This window comes from Scardinius erythrophthalmus (genome assembly GCF_964197995.2).
Source record: "Scardinius erythrophthalmus genome assembly, chromosome: 16".
Lineage (NCBI taxonomy): Eukaryota > Metazoa > Chordata > Actinopteri > Cypriniformes > Leuciscidae > Scardinius > Scardinius erythrophthalmus.
The window spans coordinates 24,952,647-24,978,744 of record NC_138236.1 but is presented as its reverse complement, the minus strand read 5'-3'; the positions used below and the strand labels follow the sequence as shown (position 1 = coordinate 24,978,744).

Genomic DNA, 26,098 nt, shown 5'->3' with positions numbered 1-26,098 from the left:
TGAAAAAGACAACGCGGATCGTTTTTCTAGTTGGTGCGTTTCAATCACCATATATGTTGTAGTAACATGCCTGCAACTGTTTTGGTTTATTAAGCTATTATTATTATTATTATTTTAGAAAAAGAATAATTTCTTCAGTCTAATTTTTTATCTCCAAAAATATTGATCACGCAAATTTAACAAGGAACAGAAAAAAGACTTAAAGTAGCTATTTTCTTTCTTTCTTTTTTGCGCCGCTACAAGGAACCATCTCTGTAATGCCATCGACTATATTTCGAGCCCATGAAATTGTCAAAAAACAAATCACACTTTATGAAAATGACCACCAGTTTATTACTCTATACGGCTAGAAATCCAGCCCACAATTTGGCAAGCCTCGTTTACATATGAGTTACACACGGCTGGAGGCCAAGGTCAAGTTGAAAGTTGCAGTCTAGCCAGGGCCCTTGTTGTCACTGAAGGCTAGACCGTCTGGCAGGAAACGACCATCTCTGGGTAAATTGTAAACAGGAGCACACAGGTATTACAGTGCTTGTGTTGTGATGCCACAGATTCAGCATTAGCGTCTCTTGATCAATGTTTCCAGTACAGTTCTGGTTATTTGTTGGCACAGAGGTCTGGCACTGCTGGAATTAAATAGCGAGAAGCTAAGAGAGGCAATATTCAGGCTTCGTATTATAGCCTATTATTGCTATTCACTGTAAAGATTGTTTTTTAAGTTGCTGCTTAATTTTTTAAGTAGCCTACAATCAACTTGGATGTTTGTCATTTCAACTTAAATGATATTAAACTGACTTAAAATGAGTTGGATCTTCTATAACATAAAAATGTTAAAAATTGAGTTAAAGCAACGTAAAAACATGTTGTCATAACTTATTAATAATATAATTTTTTACAGTGTTTTTATTATTACACTTTTATGCCTAAATTTGAAGTACAATCAAATTGGGTGTTTAAGTCATTTCCACTTGAATTACATTAAACTGACTTTAAAAATACGAGTTGTACAATTTATTTAAAAAAGTTATAAACTTATTTTGAGTTAAAGTAATGATAAAACTTTTACAGTGTGTGCTGTTATCATCACAGTAGGACACTATTATTATTATAATTATAATTACTGTTATATTGTTACCTCAATAAAAATGAAATAGTCGTTTTTCGTTTATTTAACTATTTTCAAATCAGTTTTCTTCTTAATAGCACACGGTGAGCGACTATGTGAGTAGGCCTAGCCTATGCGAACCCAGATTTTCATTTTAAACATGATACATTTAATCAGAAATTTGTAAGTTTCTTGTTGCGGTTGAATTAATAAACCACCTTGATTTTGGAACGATCCTTTAAAATAGTTAACAAATAATCTGAGAAACAGCGAGTCCCTATAGCTTTCATGAATAATATATCAGCCTCAAGAATACTGCAGGCTACAATTACGATAGATATGATGATTTATTTTAACAATATAGGTACATTTAAAATTACTATTATGCATTCAGCATAGCTGTTTGTTAGATGCATAGATGAAGGATAAAAAAAAAAAAATCAGGTCATTTTTAGTTACCGAGGGGCAGCCGTTTGTATAGCCTAGCTACAGCAAAGTAAAGTACACAGGAAACAAGCTCGCTGCTGGCGTGGAAACACTGGCATGTTAGGCGCCAAGTCCCTATTTGATCTTTTTAAGGTTTCTTGAGCTATTAGCGTTCAGCGTTGTCCGACCCTCTCACAATAGCTGAACGGTGTAAAGACAAAGTCATCATGTAAACAGGCGGATGTGAGAATTGTTGGTGCACAGACTAAACCCAGAAGATTCAATGCACAGCTACATTGACCTCGAAGTTTGAGACAACCGGCAATGGGCTACATTATTCATCAACTTGAAAAAAAATTATGATAATAATAATATTTTTTTCCCCTCAAGATTTGACATCTAAACCACAATTGTCGTGTTTGTTCGTCGTAGCCCAGGCCTGAAGTGGACTAATGTATGCGTTCTATTTTAGGCTATATACACAATCACATAGCATATTAAGGATTTAAGATGATGTTTATTAAAAATAGATGCTCTACTGATATTTTATGAGATGCAGAAGAAGAGAATTGGGATAATTTAAATTCTTGCATGCTATTTGGCTATACATAGTCACAGAGCATATTAAGGTCTTAAGACGATGTTTATTAAAAATAGATGCACTGGTATTTGTGAGATGCTGAAGACACTTGTATAAGGTTTGGGATCATTTGGGAGAACTTTCTAACTATATGTGCATGTGTAATTGGAATAGACTGAAATAAGTCTTAAAACAATTTCAACCAAAGAAATAACGAGGCTTGGATCTAATTTCCTCTCAAAAACACGAGCAAAGAACTGGAACTGAGTGAACTATTGCCTAAGACAAATTTATAAAATGTTAATTTCAGGTTCTAAACGAGCTATACTTCTGCAAACACTCATGAAAGGCAATATAGGCAGAGTCGGGGCTGCTGTATATTAAAAGTAAATATTTGAAAGGCACGAAACCTTCTGTCCTTATTTTGTACACTAGAACCGTGGCTTAAAATCTCACCTGGTAATGTATCTGTAGGCTATTTCAGACACACTGATATTGCGAACAGGTAGCTTATTTAATTAATAGGACTTTTAAAAAAAGAAAAATCACTTTCCAATCAAATTTTCGTTCAACGCAGTTTGACAGTTCGCGTAATCTTTTAAAATTTGAGGTAGCTATACTGGAAATGTTCAAAAATGTCTTTTATAAATTGAAATAACGGCACTGGTTTTAGCTACTTATAGCCAGATACATCTAAAACACATGCAGAGCACGCCTATTAATATAGGTAATCGATTATTAATTATCTTAATTATTAATTTACTTTAACGGATTTAATGTTAGGAACATCTTTTTCTGACGTTATTGTAATTAAATTATATTTACATAAATGTAAAATTTTCATAAACGTCACAACTTCGATGCAAGCATAAACCGGATGTCCAGTTTATTTTGAGAGTAATGTGGAATTATTGCTCCCTGTCAGTTCTGATCAAATATCACCAACCACCTTTATTACGCAATAATGAAACGTTACCTCAACGAGTAAAAAAAGAAAATGTAGCCTATATTTTAATAATCTATTTTGTGTGTTGTCCCTAAGCAAAGATCACATAACATTAGTTAATGTTTTAATGAAATAGACTCGAAGAAATTGTTTTATTGGCACATCATGATTCAAAGTCCAAACATCCGTCACATGCATAATTCTCTTTCTCTGAAACCAAACAGTTTGACTTACAAGTTTTATTTGTGTGTGTGTGTGTGTGTTACACGTGTGTTATAGCACGACATATAGGCTAGCTGCGAAAACAGCTGACTAAATATTTTCATTTTTACTCTAAGTTCCAGACTATACAATAAAATGATATGGGGTACAGCCAGGAGTAAATATAATTAATTATCCTAAATAAAACGTTTTTAATAAATCGGTCAATGGAAACTGTATGTTTTTTTTTTGTCCCAAGGTAATATTACATTTACATGCAAAATGATTTTTGATGGAACAAAACAATAGCCATATGTGAAAATAAATAATAAAATAAGCTTGTTTTGAACCAATATAAAGGCAGCTAAATATAAAGGCAACGACGAGCCATCTTGTAAACACACAGGTCTTCTCAGCTAAATGTCTAGCTATAAGCCTATATTGTGTTTCTGTTTTCCGAATTATGAAGCCTGTCTGTTCTGGAAATAAAGATAGTGAGGCATTTCTTCAAGTAGTTAAACCTAACAACTTTACACCTAGGCCTAGCCTACTCAAAACCCTAGTATAGCTAGGCTACATCCTATTTCGACCACACCTGGAGATCGTGTCAAGGTCCACACAATTAGCTTAAATAAAAGCCATTAAAATGTAGCATACTTATTTCTGCCACATAAAAAAGAAAATTAAATTAGATAATTTGTTGAGGGTTTGAGAGTTTTTGAGAACTCGTAGGTCATTCAACACGCTTTTGAAGCTTTTGAAGGATGTCTAGTAGCCTATTATTGCAATTGGTCATTTCAGAAAGCTTATTTTAAAGTATTAGCTAAGTGAATACCTCCTGAAAACAAATGCTTTCTTGTAAAGGTACAATTACAATTCAGACTACAGAATGCACACACTTAACGAAAAAAAGCATCGTTAGGAGCCATTGCATCTCCTATAAGAGTTTACACCTGTTGGATATTTTTAGAAACATGTTTAATGTAATCAATACACCATTAAAGGATATAGGCTACCAATAATTATAAAATGCAAAAATAACGAAACAGAAATTGAGATGTAACAATCGACGCAGAATTTGTCGCCTGAATGCGTGTTATTCACCACGTGGCCTTAAGCAGTTTGGATGATTGTTCACGATCACATTTGCCAAAAATAATACAAATCTGACGTGGCTGCTGCCGCCCGGCGACAGAAGTGAAAACTCGACGAATACTTATTCGAATAAAAAGAGCACAATGAACAACAGTTAGAAGATAAATGTTTCATTTTAGAAAATATTTACCTCTAAGAAAAGCCTGAGATTTTTTTTTTTTTGTTTCAATGACCAGAGAATGTCATGCGTTAAATGGTTCAAACCGGAATGGGATACCGGGTTTTGGGCTGTCTGAAGTCTAACTACCCCTTGGTCCTCTGTTTGTAAGACCTGCCAACCAGATAACAACACAGCACTTGGGCCTCCATGCTTAATGGACTTTTTATGGGGTTGTCCTGTGATCATGTGACCTCTAGCATTATGTCCTCTCTGTGGCTCTTAGATCAGAAACATACCGCTGACTGCATTTTGGAAACTGGGAGAGCAAAAGTGAGTGTGAAAAGAAGCAAAAGACAATGAGAGAATATGAGGCGGCAAAGAAAAGTTCTGAGGGTGAAGGGAGAAATAGGAGCAAAGAAAAACAAAGTGAGAAAGTGAGAGAATGAAAGGTCATGTCTCGACTGTATCATTAGCTTCATGGAACTGTGACCAAAGCCATCCGGGACACAGAAATAGACATTACACATTTATTTATAATTGTTCTAATATTTTTACTGGGTTCCAAACCGTAACCCATTTTGTCTTTGAAACACAAAAATGTTTTTTTTTGTCCACTCAGTGAAAGTCAATGGGGTCTAATGTTGTTTTAGACCCCATCAACTTTCATTGTACAAACCAAAACAGCTTCAAAATATATTTTGTGTTCCACAAGAAAAAAAACGCAGGTTTGGAACAACATGAGAGTGAGATAATAATAGAATTTTTATTTTGGAGTGAACTTTCCCCTCAAGTCCAACAAAAATATTACAATTTCCTTGATGTGCAAAAGATCCCTAGTATTGATGACTCATATTTATTGTGCAATGTGCGTTACGTGCCACAGAATTCAAGGTGAGGCTTCATAAAGCATCAAAAGACATTACACTGCAAGTGACCTTGAGGAGAGGAGACCAGATAAAATGTGTGCTGTGTTGCATCACTTCCAACTGGTAAGCTACATTCGTTAATTGTAAATCTGGCTTAGTTCCCTGGCAATACCACTTCTGATTCCAGGTTTTTAAAACCCTTAGAGTTTATGTACAAATGAAACATTGGTGTTATATGAATGTGTATTCATGTATCAACACGCCACAGTCTTAACGTCAAATCAACATATCTCCTGCTTTAATTTCCAGGGGTTTTAAATTTACATGAAGACGATGTAGATCCAACACTACTAACAATTACCAACAGTAGCCAACCCAATATGACTCAAAAGACACATTAAGAACATAACTAAAATTGTACATATGCAAACCTGTTCGCTATCAGAAAGCTTTAAGGAGTGTTATGGCTGATCGGAGCTTGAGAATGAAATGATACATTTTTAATATTTTGTTAACATACATAACAGCCGCACAGGCAAGAAAAAAAGTCATAAAACTTCAATTCACAGCATCTCATCAATTGATTGGTGGATTACTAATTGTGCATGATGGGCCAACATGAGTAACATAATTCCATCAGGAACTTACAGCCTCAAACAAACAAGTACAAACAGTCTTTTCAGTCTATTAATTCATTCACTCAATCATTCATGGCTCCCAGCACATGCATGCCAATGAAATCACATAGTTGGGTCAAAGTTTTGCAAGGCAGGTAGTGCTGGGTAAGGCTGTGGAAGGGGCATAGAGTGTTGCCATCTACTGGCCTTCCTCTTCTCGAAGGAACTGGAAGACAGATGAGAAGTCTTTGCTGGCGTAGCCGCGTGCACACATCATACGGTAAATCTGATGGGCCAGAGAGCCCAACGGCACTGGGGTCTTTGTGTTGGTTGCTGTGTTCTGAGCAAGTCCCAGATCCTGAGGATAGATGTCAGTAAAAGTCAATTAAGGATGTGCATAACTACACATTTTAAAAATTAACTAGCAAGTAGGTGGCCTCATTTGGATTCCCCATTAGACACATTCTTGCATTTAAAATAAAAAATCCTGTTTGAGCAGAATACAAGATTGACACAATTTTAAGAAGTAGACCAAGTTTAACATGGCATGTTAAAAAACAGTGCTTAAGGCCCCACTCATGGCGAAGCTCTTTTTTGTTTTTGTTTAGGGGTGAAACGAAATACGTGACCAACGATATCGAACGCTATCGAACATCTGATGCCACCCACTCTGACGAGAGCGACGTTTAGATGGATATGTAAATATGTGCTGTGCGCTTTCCTCTCAATAACAAACACACAACAAAATTAAGACAGCAAGCATTTTAATAAAGCATCTGATCATAGCATCGTGTACATCAGGGTTCCTCAAACTCGGTCCTGGAGGGCCACTGTGCTGCACAGTTTAGCTCCGACACTGATCAAACACACCTGAGCAAGCTAATCAATGGCTGAGTCCCAATTCGCCTACTTATACTACGACCTAAAAGTATGTACTTTTTTTGTGATGAAAAAGTACATACTTTTGAGTGTGTAGCAAAAAAGTATGCACGTTATGGGACATACTTCGATGACGTCATGCAACGTGAACTTGAACGTGGTTGCCTAGTTACGCACACCGCGACTGTTAACAAAACATTTAACATTCCATTCATTCTTATATATCCAATATAATTTTATTTACTATTCCCATCTTTTTTTCCACAATACATTTACAATGTGTTTACCAAATTGAGGAGTGAAGCAGGGCGTCGTCGTAGATCAACCAAACGCAGGTCGTTCGTGAGGCGGCTGGTTCTGACGTTCATGTGCAAATGTGTGTAACGAAAGCTAGCGCTACTTATTTTCTGAGTTAAAATATTTAAAGTTTATAGTGTAACTATTGTTTAACGTATTTTATACTTAATCTTATACTTATGTATAATACTTAAAAATACCCCGATGAAAATGAACCATGCTTTTACTATAGTAAAAGTGTAGTAACCATGTTTCTTTGGTTGGACTGATAAAGTTAACATATGTACAGCCACAGTATAACTAGCCTACAAATAAGTCAGACAGAAACAGAAATACATAAAAAAGACACTTGCATGACACTGTAGGCTACTAGAGCCTTTTTATTTATTGTTTTGTTGCCTGCAATGAGGCGCTCGGTATCTTCGTCGGACCCTACAAGATAAACACGGTACTTTTTTGGCACAACATAAACCCATTAATATTACGAGACAATAAAACATAACTTTAATTAGGGTTAAACATTTGAATTCTTACACTTAAAAACTGAGGGCGCATCTCCGTTGCTGCATCCGACTGCCAGGTTTACATCACCATCATCACCGCAAAGCTCCTCCCTCCCGCACGCAATGGGTTGTGGGCAATATTAGCCGTTAGAGTGTGCATTGATCAGCACTTCGAATTCTAACCGGAAATAGTAGACCATCCGGGTATCTTTGGAATACTCATTTCAACATGCTACGATTTGGGACGTACTAATTCTAGTTTCGCATACTATTTAGGACGGATAGTATGCGAATTGGGACTCAGCAAATGTCTTTAGGATCACTAGAAACTCACAGCTAGGTGTGTTTAATCAGGGTTGGAGCTAAACTGTGCAGGACAGTGGCCCTCCAGGACCGAGTTTGAGGAACCCTGGTGTACATGTTTGTACGAACTCTACAGCACTCCAGTAAAGTCACGTCACGTTTATTTATATATCACTTTATTCAGTAGATGTAGCCTAAAATCAAGCAGCTTTACCGTATTAAACATTGAAAACAGTCAGTGTCTCGTTTCATCAGAAGTACAACTTCATTTTCTACTGTAAAGCAGCTCTGCAGTGCGTTCATGTTTTCACTCAGGGACGTCTGATCTTGACCGACTGAGCAGGCCAAATGATCCAGAAAAGATGGCGGCCCGCGCACACCAACCTATTACGTAATCGCCAGAGACCAATGGTAGAACAAAGGTGTTTCGCACTCCCAAAATGAACTTTAAACAACAAACTGATGTGACATCATTTTGAACAAAATCAGGCCGAAACGATTTCGCTTGAAGTATATTGGGGCCTTTAGTCTTAGCCTCAGACAACCGTGACAATGAGCACTTATCAGGATCAACTAAATGCTGGATTTTCAAAAGTATGTGAATTTTACGCCATAGACTCTTTAAAATATGTCCAAGAGTTTGACATGCTGGTCTGTTATTGGTACGGACTTCGATGTTACATTTTCTTGCCCCTAAACATGGCGCTGAACAAAACGAACTGTGATTGGTTGCTTTACATGTCGGATGGCATCTGGGGGGTGCTTGGCCAATGAAAGCTGCGATGGAGTCCAGACCTTCTGCCGTCAGTCTGAAGGTCTGGCTAAGCGAGACTACACAATGCTCAACAACATTGGGAAACATGATACACTAGCATGAATGAAGTTAATAAATAAATATATTTTTATATGAAAGCAAACCTTGGCCATTAGTGTAGTTCCAAAGCCACCCTGGTAGTTGTTTGCTGAGGGCACTCCCTCCATCACTCCCGGGACAGGGTTGTATGTGTCACTTGACCAGCAGCGTCCAGAGCTCATGTTCAAGATCTTTGCAAGAAGCTTTGGATCAAGCCCTAATCTGTGATTGCACAAGTAATCTTCAATAAATAATGATAAAAGAGGCTAAAAAGTAGAAAATTCAATCTGTAGCAAGAGTAACAGCATCAAGATAGCTGTATTATTGAAGTAATTCAACTGTAAACTGCACCTGATTCCCAAGTTCATGGTCTCTGCTGTTCCAATCATCCCAATGGCCAGCAGCATATTGTTGCAGATTTTAGCTGCCTTCAAACAAGGAAGAAAGATTATGAAACCCTGGTCAGCATAAATCTGCACCTTTCCAAGAATGCCACTATATTCTTAATCACATCCTATTTGTACCTGTCCAGTGCCAACTTGGCCGCAGTACACCACATTAGCGCCCATGCAGGTCAGAAGCTCCTTGGCTGCATTGAACTCCTCCTCTGGCCCACCCACCATAAAGGTGAGCTTACCTGAATTGGCAGCACCAACACCTGAGAAAAATAAAGAACACAATGCAAATCATTCATATTACACCTAAGCCTTAATTCAATTAGGGTATTTAAGTAGATTTTATCTTTCAGACAAAACAATGGCACTGATATTTTAGGGGACCTATTATGACCCTTTTTACAAGATGTGATAAGTCTCAGGTGTCCCATTTTTGAGTGGAAGAAAAAAACATGCTGCTTTCATGCATGTATCTTTAAATGCAAATGAGCTGCTGCTCCCCACCCCCTTTCCAGAAGAGGGCGGAGCCTTTACAGCTGTGCCTCTGATACTCTGCCAGAAACTAACAAAACACGCTCACGCGGCATTGCAGTTCTTCATCATCATGAAAGTTTATTATCTGCATGCGTTTTAAAATCATATCAGTCTAAACTTCTGATATATGGTTTTCTGAGCGCACAAATCACGCGCACAGAGAGCTGGCTGTCAGACGGTGCGTCCCATGAGTATTAAACCAAGTTCTATTTCACAACTTAAGGTCCTTGCAAACTGAGTCCGAAATGTTTCGCATGCGTTTTTTCGTATTTGTGAATAATCGTGATTCGGTGGCTCTAAATTGTCAAAACACCATTCAAAATGCTTGCTACGGATGCGAAAAACGCAGAAAATCAAACCTGATTCGAATTTTTTTTTTGACTGACAAAAGTTTCGGAGGCAGTGTGCAAAGCGTGATTGACACAACGTGAGGTCGTATTTATTTTTTAATGTGCGAAAATTTCGGATTTATTGCGCTAAAACTGTCAAACACACAATGTCATGTCAAAACACACAAAGTTCACAAACACAGTCAGTCATTTCTGTAAACGTAAACAGCTAGTAAAGAAATTGCATATGTATATTAGATCTGTATTAAAGTGAAAGCAGCATAATATACAGTACCTACTGTTATATATGCTGTTAATACGAATCAAACAACAAAAGAAAAACAGAAAATCACTCACTGCTCTTGATTGAATAACTTAGTAACTTTAATAAGAATACATTTCTTAGTTGAATGCTGCTGTTAAATGCTCTGACGAGGAGATAAACATGGCGGACTGTGTACAGCTCACTTTATGCTAATAGTGCAGAGTCCATCAGCAGGCGTGGGCAGGGCCTAAGCATTTGTGAGTCACTGCACAAAAACTGAAAACGGCTTGTTCTGAGACACTCCTTATGATTTATGGGGATTAAAAAAAGAGGAGTGGGTGGATTATCATCACTATAGAGTGGCTGTGTACACACACTGCCGACAGACATTTGTGTTCAAACACCGTGTAAAAGTAAATTTTGCATAATAGATCCATCCTTGTCAGTGCAAGTTGCTTTCGGTTAAAACAGCTCAAACAGGAATTTTAGTCTGGTACTAGGCTTAAGCCTTGTCTGTGAAACCAGGAGCTAAATTATTTGCATCACAGGGATAGTTCACACAAATGAAAATGGTCATTTACTCACCCTCTTATATTTCCAAACCAGTATGACTTTTTTGCAGAATACAAAATAAGGTATTTTGAAGAAAGTTGGAGCTGTTTTTGTCCAAGATGTACAGATTTATATGACCAGAATTAAGCCTTTATTCACTCTGAATTAACACAGACTACATAAAATATGGAAACACAAACTTAGTCATGCTTGGTCATGTGACATCCAAGAACCAATGAGGTTTGATGTTAGCTGACATTTGAGGTTTGTGTCCGTTTTGATGTGATTGTCTTTGTTGTTTAGATTTTGAGCTACATTACATTTTCATTTGTTCATCAATCTTAGTCACTCCAGAAGACGTCGTATGGATTAATGTTCTTTTTGGAACTTGAAAATACTAGACGATAGATGCCAGTGACTTTCATTGTCAGCTCAAAAACAGCTGAAACATTCTTCAAAACAGCTCCTTGTGTTCTGAAAGAAAAAGTCTGTACAAGTTTGGAGCACGAGGGCGAGTAAATGATGCCAGAATTAAAATTTTTGGGTGAACAAACCTTTTAAACTGACATACAAGTTCCACAGAGCATTGTAACAATTACAATGGATGTGGAGATTCGCGTAAAAGTGTCAGTGAAATGACCAATCAGAGAAGAGCAAATCACCTGCATGAACAAGTGACTAATTTAGTTGGTGACTATAGTCCTAATGTGATTGTTTCCACATCCCGCTAGTAACCCGTTTTAAGCCTAAAAGTTTGAGAGGATGGATCTTTAAAAATGTAACACCATCTAAGTGCCATAATTACTCTTAGAGAGGAAAGTTCTATAAATACACAAGCACTTCGCCATCTGCTGTGAACACAGAAACGCATGACGTCAAGGACAGTTTGTTGTGGCTCACGTTTCATTAAACCTTCTTCACAGGCGCTAACACGGAGCTGAGAATAATGTCTGGAGGGTCTAAGTAAAGAGAATGAGCAGGTCTGTGGATTTCTTATGACTGCTTCACAAACCAAGAGCGGGTCCAACGGTATGTTAGCCAAACCCCACTGACGCATATGAATTGGGAGAGGCAACAATTTAAGGAAAGCAAACTAGAAGCACATTGTTTTTATGTGCCCAAAGACCAGAGGGAACAACTTCCTGATTAAAAAGGAGGATCGTCATAAAGCACAAACTAGCTGTTGACTGAGTTAAACATTTCTTGTAACGCGACAACACATGCAGTTTTCACACCTCAGTCAAGTTTATAAGAGGCGCACAGAATTGAACACAGAGAAAAGTATGTGTACAGTACATCACACTATACAGCCAATTCTTAATGCTATTTTAAAGGGATAGTTCACTTTGAAATTAAATTTTGGTATGTTTTAGCTTACCTCAAGGGCATCCAAGATGTAGGTGTCTGTTTCTGCAGTAGTTTCAATTTTGATATTTTTAGGTCAAACTGTTCTTGTCTGTCAGTCATATAATGCAGGTCTATGGTCACTGTCTCAAAGAGCATGCACAGAGAAGTCCAAATTAAACATGATTTAATGACTCGTAAATGTAAGCACACATTGATGGCCTAAGACACGAAACGAGCGGTTTGTGTGAGAAAACGAACAGTATTTATATCGTTTTTACCTCTTGTACACAACCACGCAGACTAAGCCAGAACGCGTGCATACGTCACATACCAGGAAGCGCGCGCGCCCTCAGATCATTTCTACAAGAGGTAAAAACGATATAAATACTGTTCGTTTTCTCACACAAACCGCTCGTTTCGTGTCTTAGGCCATCAATGTGTACTTACATTTACGAGTCATTAAATCATGTTTAATTTGGACTTCTCTGTGCATGCTCTTTGAGACAGTGACCATAGACCTGCATTATATGACTGACAGACAAGAACGGTTTGACCTAAAAATATCAAAATTGAAACTACTGCGGAAACAAAGACACCTACATCTTGGATGCCCTTGAGGTAAGCTAAAACATACTAAAATTTAATTTCAAAGTGAACTATCCCTTTAAGTGTCTTGAGTCAAAAAGGTTGCAAAGCACTGCATCAAATTTGTGGAGGTCCCTCTGATTGTTTTCTTTATTTTACAAAAGCACAATGTTTTGTTTTTATTGTGAGTGTACTGTATACAAATAAAAACAGACCCTTTACGGTTTCTTAGGCCGTTTTCACACCTATAGACTGTTTTTGTCCCAAAACAGGGACTTAATTTGTTTCTATGTTGCAATTTCTTCTTGGTTCGGTTCACTTTTACAAGGCAACCTTTCAAAGTGTACCAAAATGTGTTCAGGCAAGTCACATGCGAGTACTGTCCTCTTATTGGTCAGCGTTTCCTCTGTCATCCATCAAGATGATTCGCTCCATGAGCTTATTGTGGCTTTGTTTGTAACTTTCGAGACACACGCAAACACTATACGAATGTAGCCGTCATTGCCGCGGTTAAATTATATACAGTATTACATTCGCATCATGGAATCAAAATCATGGAATTGTGCCGATTTGCATCGTGGAAGTCTCTCTACTACAGTCCAGTGATAAAATGCGCGTGTCCAGAAAATGGGAAGCCTCAGGTACCACTTCATTCACTGTCTCTGCATGGACTCATCTTTCCAGCAATTTCTTGAAAAAGCATAACATTGAACTTTGTGCATCTGCCATTGTCACTGCATGTTAATGAACTTTCACTGCACAGGTTTTATTTTTCATTATTCTACTTAATTTGTACTTTATTAACAAGATATGCTTTTCAGTTTTGCAGCTGATTAGGTCCAAATACCTTTTTTTTTTTTTTTTTTTTTTTATCAGCCCTACAAAAAATTAAAACCTATGCAAGAGTGTATTCTGTTTATGCTTAATACTCTAAAGGAGACTGAACTGTACCAACTGGCTAAATGCTGCTAGGTGGCGCAAACTGTAATTTGCACTACTGTCTGTTCAAAATAAATGTTTTTTTTAAAAACCCTAGTTTTGGTTATCGAACCATGACCCCAAAACCGAGGTACGTACCGAACCGTGACTGTGTACCGCTAAACCCCTAATAGGCACATATTAACGATAAAAAAACTAAACAAAATGTTGTTATAAAAAAAACTTATATTCACTGTAATATGTGACCAAAGCTCATCCCAGAAATACACCCCCTCCTCTCTAACACTTTACTCTGCTAAGCATAGATTCATACGATGCAATTTCCACCATTGCACTGGATCAGTCATTTAATTCTGGGGCTCGCACTGTCTTACAACGTCTTAGAACAATCTTGCTGGCCACTGTGATGCATACCATAATAACAGAAAATACACCTTTTGAAACATTTGGTATTTGGGACTTGTCACCTAATAAGGAGAATTTAGGGGTAAAATATATTTTGGTAGCCTGACTACGTCAGACTTCGTACTTCCGCTCAATTTCATTTCGCTTCTGTACTCCGTCTGAGACAGCGTCATAGCTTTCCGTTTTCCTCCGGCCTGAAAACAGCCAGGCCAATCAACGAACAGAGGGCGGGCTGAGAGCCGTGACGTAGACGCTGATTGTACCGTGGATGCGTAGATTTACTTCACATAATCTGCAAAAGTCGTTCACAGCTATGTTCACTCCGGTATTTCGCTCGATGGTTTTTGTTTTCGCATCATACATGTGTTTACAGTGGAAGTTAGATGCGGCTGAGCATGCGCATAACACACGCCATAACCAAACGTTATGTGATTGGCTTACGGGTAACCAATGATTTTAAACTTCAGACAAGCGACCCCCTGCGAGAGAGAAAACACTTCTCTATTATGCCATTCCAGACTCTGTCTACGAAGCAAAGCGAAGTAGCAGAGTTTGGTATTACCAGGCTAATATTTTGGAGCCATACCAGCAATTTATAACATCCATAACTTTGACCAGACTACATTGCCAAATACAGGGTAGAAAGGTACCCATCTCAAGCTGGCATTTCCAACATAAATTATCATTATTATACGACGGATAATGTTTCTGTGACTGTTCAAAGCATGTGAATATGAGGTATGCGATTGACTGTCGGTTGCTAAGCATCTATTCATAACATTCTAACACCGCTTTGTTTCACTCTGCACAAGTTTGGCAACGCAATGCGGGGTTAACACAGCAAAAGCACTGCTAATCCTGCTCCTGAGGTAAAACACGGTGTTAACCCCGTTTCTGAATTAAAAGTGTGAAACAATCCCTTACCTGGTGTTAAAGGGATAATTTACCCAAAAATAAATTCTGTCATTAATTACTCACCCTCATGTCTTTCCAAACCAGCAAAACTTTCGTTCATCTTCGGAACTCAAATGAAGATCTTTTTGATGAAATCTGAGAGCTTTCTGTCCCTCCATTGACAGCTACGCAACTACCACTTTGACTCTTCAAAAAGTTCATAGAGATCGTGTATGTAACAGCCCCTATTTCTAAACTGAGCCAGTGATTTTCTGAACTGAAAAAAATTGACTGAGATAAGCAAATGTTTAAAAAAAAAAAACACATACTTTGCTGAAGACATGAAGTTTTTGGTGGGTGATTGGCATACTAGTTAAATAACAGTCTGATCATGCATTGCTAGTGGTGATCAGGTAGGCTTTTGTTTACCTTTGGTCATTGTTGTTTATCCATGATTTCAAATAACAATCCCCCAATGGCTTTTTAATGCAAATCATTAGCCCAAATTATGCAAAGTTACTACTTGAGCACTAGTTAAAGCCCAAATTACGCAAATAACGAATTGAGTTTAAATCATTTGCTGTCCCCCCCAGTTAAAAAATCCTATCTGCGCCCGTCAATCACTGCTAGTGCCAATGAACGCCTCAATCTCACACCAACAATACAAAGTCAGCAACAGAATAACTTCAAAACATTCAAAGATTGTGAAAAGATAAAGGACAACTACTTTTGCATGATAAATCAAATCAACAAATATGATAACCAAACTGTAAAAGCAACACTAGTTCAGGAATGACTGGAGGAACCGTTCTTTCCAAATACCGTTTAGCTTAAAACTGCCCCAACCAGGTTGAGTGTAGAAGTGGATATCTCCAATTCAGTGCAGTAGGAAAGAAAGCAAATGCATAAGTCTCAGTTAAGCAACTAGACGGCTACAAAGTGAGGCTACAAATTGGACAGAAATAAAACTAAGGCTTGAATCATTCTCTGTCCAGTTAATTTCACTTTCCTCAGTTCGCAAACCTCACTGCTGCCCTTTTTAGTCAAGACGTATCTTTATGAAACTCAGTCTACCGGTCTTGGTAACGACATAGGACAAAACCTTTGTTTGGCAAATTGGCACATTAAATTATTTTGGTCAAAATGATCTTATATTAAATATTGAAGAATGTAGATCTGCACAGATTCAGACAGTGTGTCCAAATTTGCAAACTAAGTGCTATTCTTCACTATCTTATACTGTAAACAGAGAGTAGGGTGTTCACATTGAAAATGAAAAAACAAAATTTCAAATACCCAGATGATTTGAGCACAAAACGAAGTGTGGAACGTTGAACTCTGTCATAGATTTCCTTGTTTAGCAAAAGGGGAGGGGCTACCAGACTCCAATGCTTGAGGACAAACTAACCTAATAAAAATTCATACACTAGACAATAGAGTATACAGTGCATAGTGTATTATATGTCATTTGGGACACAACTAGAGTCTATTCTTCCCATGCCAGGTCAGAAATACAAGCATGGACAAATCCAAACAAATCAGAAAGTGTCCTATATTCCCTAGGTTTCTAAAATAAGGGTTACATGGGAGATAACCACATAAGTCACTGATTTTCAGCACTTGTCTCCATCTCCACCATAAGCTGAGGTCATAAGATCAATTCCCAGATGCTGACTTTTGAATTAGTCTATAACTCAAGGAGTCCACACCAATGGCTGGATTAAGAAAATGGGCAAGATGAGGCAGGTGATAAAACTCTTTCCTATCAACAAACCTGCAAATCACCCACCACACACTGAAACAGAGGACAGAAAGAATAAAACATGCGTGTAACTTGTGTGTCCTGAAATTTGACTTTGCAAACCTAGATTTGTTTTTTGGCATGAGTTTTCACATTCAATGTCCCTCCCTCCTAGCAAAAATTCTAATAAATATATTTAAATATAAATGCATCTTTGGCAATTACATTTAAATATTACATTTATCTTTAGCAAACTACACTGTTGTAGGTTTCAATAGAGCAAGGACAAATAAAAGCCGGAGGATGGTCATGATTGGAATTGGAACTGGAATTCCACTATTAAACACACGAAAACCACAATGTTTGAACTAGAGCCAAAGATTTGTACTTGTACCTCTTCCCAGACAGTGACTAGTTTTGTAACTGTGACTATGGGTGTGTGATTTATGAAACCTTAACAACATTGTCTACACTTACATAAGTGGTTTGTGTGCAGTCAGGGTTCAGATCAAGGTTACCGCATACAACACGAGTCACTGCATCTACGGCTGCCCTTCGTAAGATGATGGAAAGGAAGTGAGAGTTTTGGTCATCTCACCTCCAGACACTGGGGCATCCATAAAAACGGCTCCCACTTTCTCTGCAGCAACTGCCATCTCCTTGGAGACAGCTGGATCAATAGTGCTGGAATCAATGAGTAGGGATCCCTTCTTCACTTTCCTGTTGAATAAAGATTTTAGAATACAAGACCTGCCCGGTACAGAGTACATGTGTCAAGTTTCTCACCACAATCAATTCAGCTAAAATTAATCTATGAAATCGGTTTAAAACTTGCAAACTAATAATCGCTGGCTTCCGGCAACGGCTGATGTAGGACGTATGATGTAGGTGTAGTAGTTAGAAAACAAAATGCCAGTCACAAATTTGAAGTCTAAAATGTTTTAAAGAAAAATGACGGAGGATTTCGATAAAAGGGAAGAGGAGCTATGTCATACATCAGGTCAGAAGTCATCCTTCTGACATGCGTACGCCCGTTGCCAGAAGCCAGTGATTATAGTTTACGTATAGTATATAGTTTTAAATATAAATATTCTTAAGGAAAACTGTCGCTTTGCTTCAAAAGGCATTTATTAACTGACTGGATTCGTATCGTATGGATTACTTTTATGATGAATGGTGGAACTTTTAGTCTTATGATTTATTTCAATGCCATTACAAAGCTGGGAAAAACCAGGATACTATTTAATATAACTCCGATTGTGTTCGGCTGTTAAAAAAAGTCATATACGCCTAGGGTGGCTTGAGGGCGAGTAAATTATGGTATTTTAATTTTTGGGTGAACTGTTCCTTTAAGTTTGGCTTAATATATGTTGGATTTGACTTTTTTTTTAATTCAGGAATTAAGTTTCCAAATTAAACTGACGTTCAAATGTTGATTATTTAGCCTGTACAGAAAGGATGTTCTTACTTCAGAATACCATTTGCGCCTGTATAAACATCTACAACATTAGGGCTGGAGGGAAGCATTGTGATGATACGATCTGCATTGTCCGCCACATCCGCAGGGTTATCCAGGATCTGAGAACAGAGCATGAACAGTCAGAGAGGCTCATTCAAAGGAACAACTAAGATGTAATCAATCATACAAAGCTTGTACATCATGGCGTTTAACGCAAGTCAGATGTGAACAAGTTACGTTTTATGTCCGTTATCCTGACCTGAGCTCCAAGCTCCTGTAACTCTTTGCAGGACTCTGGAAATACATCTGAGGCTATCACTGGATATCCATGTTTTATGAGGTTCTTTGCCATTGGGTTTCCCATGTTCCCCAGGCCAATGAAGCCCACCTGGGTTTTAGAGGCCATGGACCTGATGGAGACTAAGAAGAGACATGAACTATCTATTTAGTGTCAAATTTAGAATATCACATGGGATATTTCAGCATTTAACTGTAGCAAGATGTGCAAAGTTTCTGCATGTTGATCTGACATGTCAATTTTAACATTTAATGTTTAATATATAAAACAGAAATACAAAATTAATCAATCAATTAACACAGATCACAAAAGCTCAATTAAAAAAACTCAATCAAATGCTTTCATATTACTTGAATCCCAAGTATGCTTTGTCCCTTTACAATTTGCAATCTGTTTAGATTAACTTGATTTATTAATGACATATTACATCTCACTCCCACATTTATCGGAAAAGACTTGTTAGCAAATGCAACAATTTAACAACTGTCCATAATTTAGTTCAATGGCGGCAGATTCTGGTGACATTTAGTAAAATTGTCTACTTGTGTTTCAGTGACATACACACGCCTGTGACTTTAGCCTAACAGCTATCGAAAGCTCCCAGTACATTGCATTATATCAGATGTTGCTGCACGGAAAATATGCATGAAAATCCACAGTAGCAGGAAAAAAACCCATACAATTTTCGGATAACATTGCAAACACATTACCCTGCACGGCGCTGACATGGTTAAGACACTTTCCTACTAGACACCTCGAACCCCTTAACAGAGCGGCCATGCTGCTTCGCTCTTGACCTTCGACTGAGAGTGACGCGATTGGATAATCGATGATTGACACATGTGCCTCCATACGTTTTATTCAGCTCGGATCTCTTCATCCAATGGCATTCAAGGGAAGGCGGGACATCCTCAAAATCTCATAATAGATTTATTTAGAACTTGTAACTGCCTTTATTTAGTCTGTTATTGAATTAATCTCAACAAACTATTATTATTTGTATGTAATACAAATATGTTTTACTGCTTTCCTGTTTTTTAATTGTACATGCAAACAGATTTGTCATGTCTTATTGTTCCACTAACGTTACTCACTCTTTGGACATTTAACACGTACGGAGTTTCATTTATCTATAAAACAACGCGAGAATATAACTGAATATGTTAAGGTTACTTGATACATATAAACATGTAGCATAGAGTTTGAGTACATCATATGTTGACAGTCATGTATTGCTAGTCACGTTTCTATTACTATGTGCCAGTGTTAATTTATTAGTGACAAATTAGCCTCACGGAAGTTATAACTAAAGAACCTCAATAATTATAGTGTTGTTTTTGTTATTTGTAAAAGTAAAAAATAAAAATGAAAACATGAAACATTTGTACAGTTTAAGTCAGTGGTTTTTCGTAAAATAACGTTAACTGAAGCACGCGCAACTAAATGCTTTATCTTCACTTAATACGTTTTCTAATGGTAGTTTCATACGTTAGTCATAGCCAGGTGATGGTCGAAGATATGTCATGTGTGTGGTGTTGTTATTGTGTTGTTCCGGGAAACCACTGACACGGACAGACAGGGGATGTACTTGCGCTGAGAGAGACTGGAAAGTGCGTCAAACACAGCGCTGGGCTTTTTTGTGATACTCAGCATTAGAATGAGGTATTGTACCGTCTTTTTATTTACTTCTATTATAGGTCTGTATGAGTATTAGTCTTTCCTATCTACTATGATTTTTATTTGACTAACTTGTAATATAATTTTGAGCTCTGTTTTGGTGAAAACCAGTTGGTCGGGATCATGATACGGGTTATTCATTAACTATCGGCCTCGCACTTTGACTAGACTTAAAATATTAACTGATCTATTTTTATAGAGAAATAAAGAGCAAATAAGATGTTGGTTTGGGATGATTGAACAGTGGTTAAATGGCAAAAGCTAATAAGCTGTGATTGTCTTGACATTATGGTTTGTTATTGTTTAGCCAGACGGCTAAAACCTGCTAGCAAGCTACATCGCTAACACTAGCTTAGCTAATATAGAAACTTGATGTCTAGACTATATATTTGGTATAAATATACATAGACTATATATTCTGTGCGGAATATCGTTTATTAAACTAACTATTATTTCTCGCTACAACATGGTAAACACTAAAATTAAGTTGCAAGTGTCCGTGCTAGTAATTTCGGCCTAATAGAATCACATTAATGTCTAAAAACGGTAGTTTTGAGGTACATCGTTTTTTTGACAGTCATTTAAACGTATAACTAATTAATTGGTTGCTGTATTATCTAATGTCATACTTTTGTTTGTGTTTTGGCAATACTCTGTGTTGTGACGACCTTTGGATTGCCAGGCAAATTAGTTTCAAGGAAGTTATAACTAAATTGCTGCAATAAATGTACGTTAATTTTGTTGTAACAGGGCTAGCTGCTAACGTTAAATGATTGTGTAAACATGAAAACGTGAAGCGTTTTTACAGTTCAAGTTAGTAAACACGTCACGGGTGACGTCACTACTCGGTTAAAGGTTATATTATTTTTATTTTTTTTTGAAAAAGGAGGAGTTATTATTTTGATGTGCTATTGTCGGAAGTTTACACTCGGGCAAATGCTGAAATATGTCGTGTGAAAAAAATAACCGATTTGTTTGTTCGTTTTTTGTAGAGCTCAGCTGTTTTTAAAGCTTGACCGAGTGTCAGCAAATCCATGCTCTGCTGCTGCACTTACAACTCTCTTATCATAAATTATATTAAATAAGAAAAAAATATGTGACAGTTTAGTGAATTATATGAAAATAAGGTTTTCATGTTTATCACGTTTACAACTATTTTTCACCTAATACAAACTAGTCAGTGAACCACTACACACAACCTTGTTCTCTGCCACTGAAATATTATTTTAGGAATTACCATGATTACAAAACAAATGACTCTATCTTATCAGTGTGGCTAGTGTTGACTGTTCACAACCACGCAGAAAAAAACCCCTTGACAATCAGAAGACTTTGTTCATTTCTTACTACTGAGTCATCATCTCCATATGAGCGTGAGACATAGCCTAGCGAGCTTTTCAGTCAACCTTAAAAAAAAGTATATTTCCTAGTGTTTGATAGATGTGGTAATAATTCTATAAAAATTTTACCCAGTTACCTTAGATACAATAAATGCAGATTGCATTAATAAATTATTATATTAATATGCTTGGGTTAGTTCGCCCAGAAATGAAAATTGTCCCATAATTTACTCACTCGTAAGCCATAGGTGTATATGACTTTCTTCTTTCAGCCAAACACAATCAGGGTTATATTAAAAAATATCCTGGCTCTTCCAAGCTTTAAAGGGATACTTCAGGATTTAGGATAAGTAGAAAACCTGTAGTATTTTCGAATTTCCATGCTTTCCTCCCTCATATCCCCCTGAGACGAGAGATTTATGTATTTTTTGTCTGGAAAAAATCCTCCGATGACGCAAAAATCGTCATTTTGCGTCATCGGAGGATTTTTTGGCCAGAGGCTAGAGACTACAGCCAGTAGTAGGAGCTCGTTCCGCATGTTCTCAACCCGCCCATAGGGGGTTGGATCTCACTCACAGAATGTACACACAGTGTCAGCCATCTTTTATTTGGAAGCTAAGCTAACGGGTTCTTATTCTGTGGAGAAAGCTGAGTAGTTGGGTTTTACCATAGCCTACATCCTCTTTTTCCCGGACATGTCCGGCCATTGAGATCGTCCAAAATATCCGGGATTCAGCTTTTGCTTTCTGCGGTCGCCATTCATTGTTTACATGCACACCTTTTGTTTCAATCTAACTGAATTCATTCAGATTGGTGAATCTGAATGTAGTGTTTACATGAACGCTAAACAAGTGATCGGTTGATGTGCGTTTTAACATTGCTAAGAAAATACCCGCTCCTCCGTGAGAGATATGAGACCAGTGCGTCTCACAGGTGTCGCTCATCAGTAATCACGCCACCGGCCTCGCGTCGTTCTCCCGCGGCCCTAGCTTCGTCCTGCTCGCCACAGTAAACGTGATGAATGGCGACTGTAGAATGCAAAAGCCGAATCCCGGACATTTTGGGCGATCTCAAAAAACCCGGGCAGACTTGTCATGGAGACTCACTAGTAGCTTAGCTTTGTTGTTTAACTGCTCTCTAACCGGTAGGCGTGGCTTGGGAGTGACCTCCTAGGGCAGCGAAGCAAGTGCATTCTGGGAGTTGTTGTCTTTCATCCACATGAGCCAAAAATAAATTTTCTGGCTTTTCTCAGTCTAGAAGGCTCCAAATTCAAAAATAATTTCACATTTCTACTACATAACTGACCCAATTTAAATACACATTCATCTTTCCAGAGGTGATAGGATGGAGGCGTAGTGTAAGCTTAGGTGAGAGTAGACGCCTCTCACGGTTTAAACAAATAGGACTGGGCAATAAACTTAAGCTCCTTTTCTCTTATTTCAAAATTCTCTGACATTTCTCTTTAAAAATTCTCATTTTAGACTTCTAATTTATGGCCAGTGTTTTGTATTGCTCTATCCTCTGCACTTCCGCATTCGTCAATGCATCATACTACTCGTGTATGGCTTATATATATATACAGTGCTATGCATAAGTTTAGACACCCATGCTAAAGTTGACTAAAAAGAGGAATAAAAAATCTAAAATGGAAATTGAACTTAATGCCTTAATTTAAAAAATTAGGAAAAATCCAACCTTTAAGGACACCAATTTTCTTTGTGAATGAATAATGTATCGTAAATAAATAAATGTTCTTCCTTAAAATACAGGGTGCATAAGTGAGTACACCCCTATGTTAAATTCCCATAGAGGCAGGCAGATTTTTATTTTTAAAGGCCAGCTACTTCATGGATCCAGGATACTATGCATCCTGATAAAGTTCCCTTGGCCTCTGGAATTAAAATAGCCCCACATCATCACATAGCCTTCACCATACCTAGAGATTGGCATGGTTTTATTTCAGTTAGCCTAATAGCTAGTTTGATTTGCATTGAGAGATGATCTTATGGAAAGTACCCCATGCCAATCTCTAGGTATGGTGAAGGCTATGTGATGATGTGGGGCTATTTTAATACCAAAGGCCAAGGGAACTTTATCAGGATGCATAGTATCCTGGATCCATGAAGTAACTGGCCTTTAAAAATAAAAATCTGCCTGTCTCTATGGGAATTTAACATAGGGGTGTCCAAACTTATGCACCCTGTATTTTAAGGAAGAACATTTATTTATTTACGATACATTATTCATTCACAAAGAAAATTGGTGTCCTTAAAGGTTGGATTTTTCCTCATTTATTTAATTAAGGCATTAAGTTCAATTTCCAAAAGATGATTTTTATTCCTCTTTTTAGTCAACTTTAGCATGGGTGTCTAAACTTATGCATAGCACTGTATATATGGATATATGGATATTTTTATATGGATATATATATGGATATTTTTCTTACAAAAATGCATTGCTTTACTTCAGAAGGCCTTCATTAACCCCCTGGAGCCGTATGGATTACTTTTATGATGGATGGATACGCTTTTTTGGGCTTCAAAATTTAGGGTACCATTCACTCCTATTGTAAAGCTTGAAAGAGCCAGGATATTAATTAATATAACAATGATTGTGTTCAGTTGAAAGAAGAAAGTCATATTCGCAGAGGATGGCTGAGTATTTTAAGGTGAACTAACCCTTTAAAGAGTCTTTATTAAAAATATCCAGAACTTTGAGGGAGCTGAGAAATATGGAGTAGCTGAGTGCCCCTTGATCTAAGATCAAATTGACATGTGTCCACTCCTTCAGGGTTCAATCCGCATTCCTGTAAACATTTTCTAAGTTCCAAAGTCCAAACACTGTGTACTTTGGAGAAAGTTTGCACTTATTGATCTATAGCGGTGAGTGACTTAATACAAATTTTTGAGACACAGGACAAATTATCCCAGAACTAAAAATAGTAACATTTCCACTCTGACATCGCTCACTGATGAACCACCTGACCTAACACCATAACTCAATACTTCATATGGATAAAAATATAACACACACACACACACATATATAGTGCCGTTCAAAAATTTAGTGATTGGTAAGATTTAAAAACAAAAAACTAAACAGTAATTTTGTGAAATATATTAGGCCTACAATTTAAAATAATTGTTTTCTATTTGAATATAGGCTATTATAAAATGTTATTTATTCCTGTGATCAAAGCTGAATTTTCAGCATCATGTTTTCAGCATAGTGTTTCAGTGTCACATGATCCTTCAGAAATCATTCAGATATGATGACTTGCTGCTCAAGAAACATTTATTATTTTTTATCAATCTTGAAAACAGTTTTTCCAGGATTCTTTGATGAATGAATAGAAAGTTCAAAAGAACATCATTTATCTGAAATAGAAATCTTTGCTCACAGAAATCCGCTTCACATACAGCACACCAGTACAGATTTTTTTTTTTTCGTCTGATTGCGCTTGAATGGTTTAATATCAATTGAATGAGTGAAAATGTGTTCATATACTGTAGCGTAGCCAAAGGATGACAGAAAAAAAATCATCATTAAATGAACTCATTTTCATAGATTGTTTTACGTGGATGTTGGAACACAAGTAAAGAACAAAGCCTTATTTACATAATGAATAATTTAGCAACCAAATGTTTGATCGCGAATATAGAAACATTTGGATTTGTGCCGAATGAGAGAGTTGGCCTACGTGAGCCCAATGCCGTTTCAGTTTTGCTTTAAATAAATTCATTTTGGCTTGATGTTGAGATATTGTTTATAATGAATGCCACTATAGCCTTATTTGTGTTTTATTTTATAATTAAATTGCTACTTTTTTTTTATTCTTGTTCTGTTCTGAATAGCATACCGATAAATTTAAATTTGATGTGGAGTGAGTGAGGGAAATGTTTAGTTTTATTTACCGTTTTTTAATGTTCTTAATTTTATTGTTTATAATCACGAGGTTAACAGGTGTATTTGGTGTAAGATCAATTTCTCTTTCAAGATCTTGGCCGGGTTATGTTTCTCCATCTCGATTGTTTTGAGCCGCCATATTTATCAACATGCGATAATTTGTATGATGGGATTGGCAGCGTACAAATGTTTCATGAATCACACGTGAACCCTGACTTCAGATGATTTCTGCGCTCGTTTCTACGTTGGATTGATAAATGAGGCCCAATAACTTTATTTCCGTGCACTTTGATCTTCAAAACTTTGCAAACCTTTACGTTCACAAACTATATTACACACTGCATGAAAGGTAATATTTGAAAAAGCATAAAAGGGGCATTTTATTCCTGGTTGCATGACAACAAAATATATTTATTAAAACAATACAAAATCAAGCAATATTAATGTCAGCTTGCATCATGATGTTCCTATTCTCATACTTCATCGTTCATTCATATAATGTTAATCAAGTCCAGGCAGGCCTTGCTGAGTTTTATAGTTTTTAAATATATAATTTTGTTTGTTAGGGAGCCTATTATTAAGCTTAGTAGCCTACTTAATT

The 26,098-nt window shown here is 37.1% G+C and overlaps 2 protein-coding genes across 3 annotated transcripts in view; one reads left to right on the top strand and one right to left on the bottom strand.

Moving 5' to 3' along the window:
- Positions 1-5,655: 5,655 nt before the first annotated feature.
- On the bottom strand, positions 5,656-19,431 carry hibadhb (3-hydroxyisobutyrate dehydrogenase b). Its single transcript, XM_081388294.1, has 8 exons — positions 19,285-19,431; positions 18,536-18,696; positions 18,286-18,395; positions 17,416-17,537; positions 9,356-9,489; positions 9,183-9,259; positions 8,897-9,053; positions 5,656-6,354 (listed from the first exon to the last, which is right to left on the bottom strand). Exons 1-8 carry the CDS (start codon positions 19,424-19,426, stop codon positions 6,196-6,198), a joined length of 1,062 nt encoding a protein of 353 aa, XP_081244420.1. The 5' UTR covers positions 19,427-19,431; the 3' UTR covers positions 5,656-6,195.
- A 235-nt stretch (positions 19,432-19,666) lies between these two features.
- tax1bp1b (Tax1 (human T-cell leukemia virus type I) binding protein 1b) overlaps positions 19,667-26,098 on the top strand; it is a 39,253-nt gene continuing 32,821 nt past the window's right edge. For both annotated transcript variants that reach the window (XM_081389471.1, XM_081389470.1), the window contains exon 1: positions 19,667-20,236. The gene's annotated coding sequence lies outside the window, so the exon portion shown is untranslated. The remainder of the gene's footprint in view (positions 20,237-26,098) is intronic.

Excerpts from the sequence above, each read along its gene's own strand:
- hibadhb (XM_081388294.1), bottom strand. The coding sequence starts at position 19,426 with ATGGAGGCACATGTGTCAATCATCGATTATCCAATCGCGTCACTCTCA. Across the intron at positions 17,538-18,285 it reads GGCGCAAATGGTATTCTGAA|GAAAGTGAAGAAGGGATCCC; the intron begins GTAAGAACATCC and ends TTTATTCAACAG. Across the intron at positions 9,490-17,415 it reads GGATGCCCCAGTGTCTGGAG|GTGTTGGTGCTGCCAATTCA; the intron begins GTGAGATGACCA and ends TATTTTTCTCAG.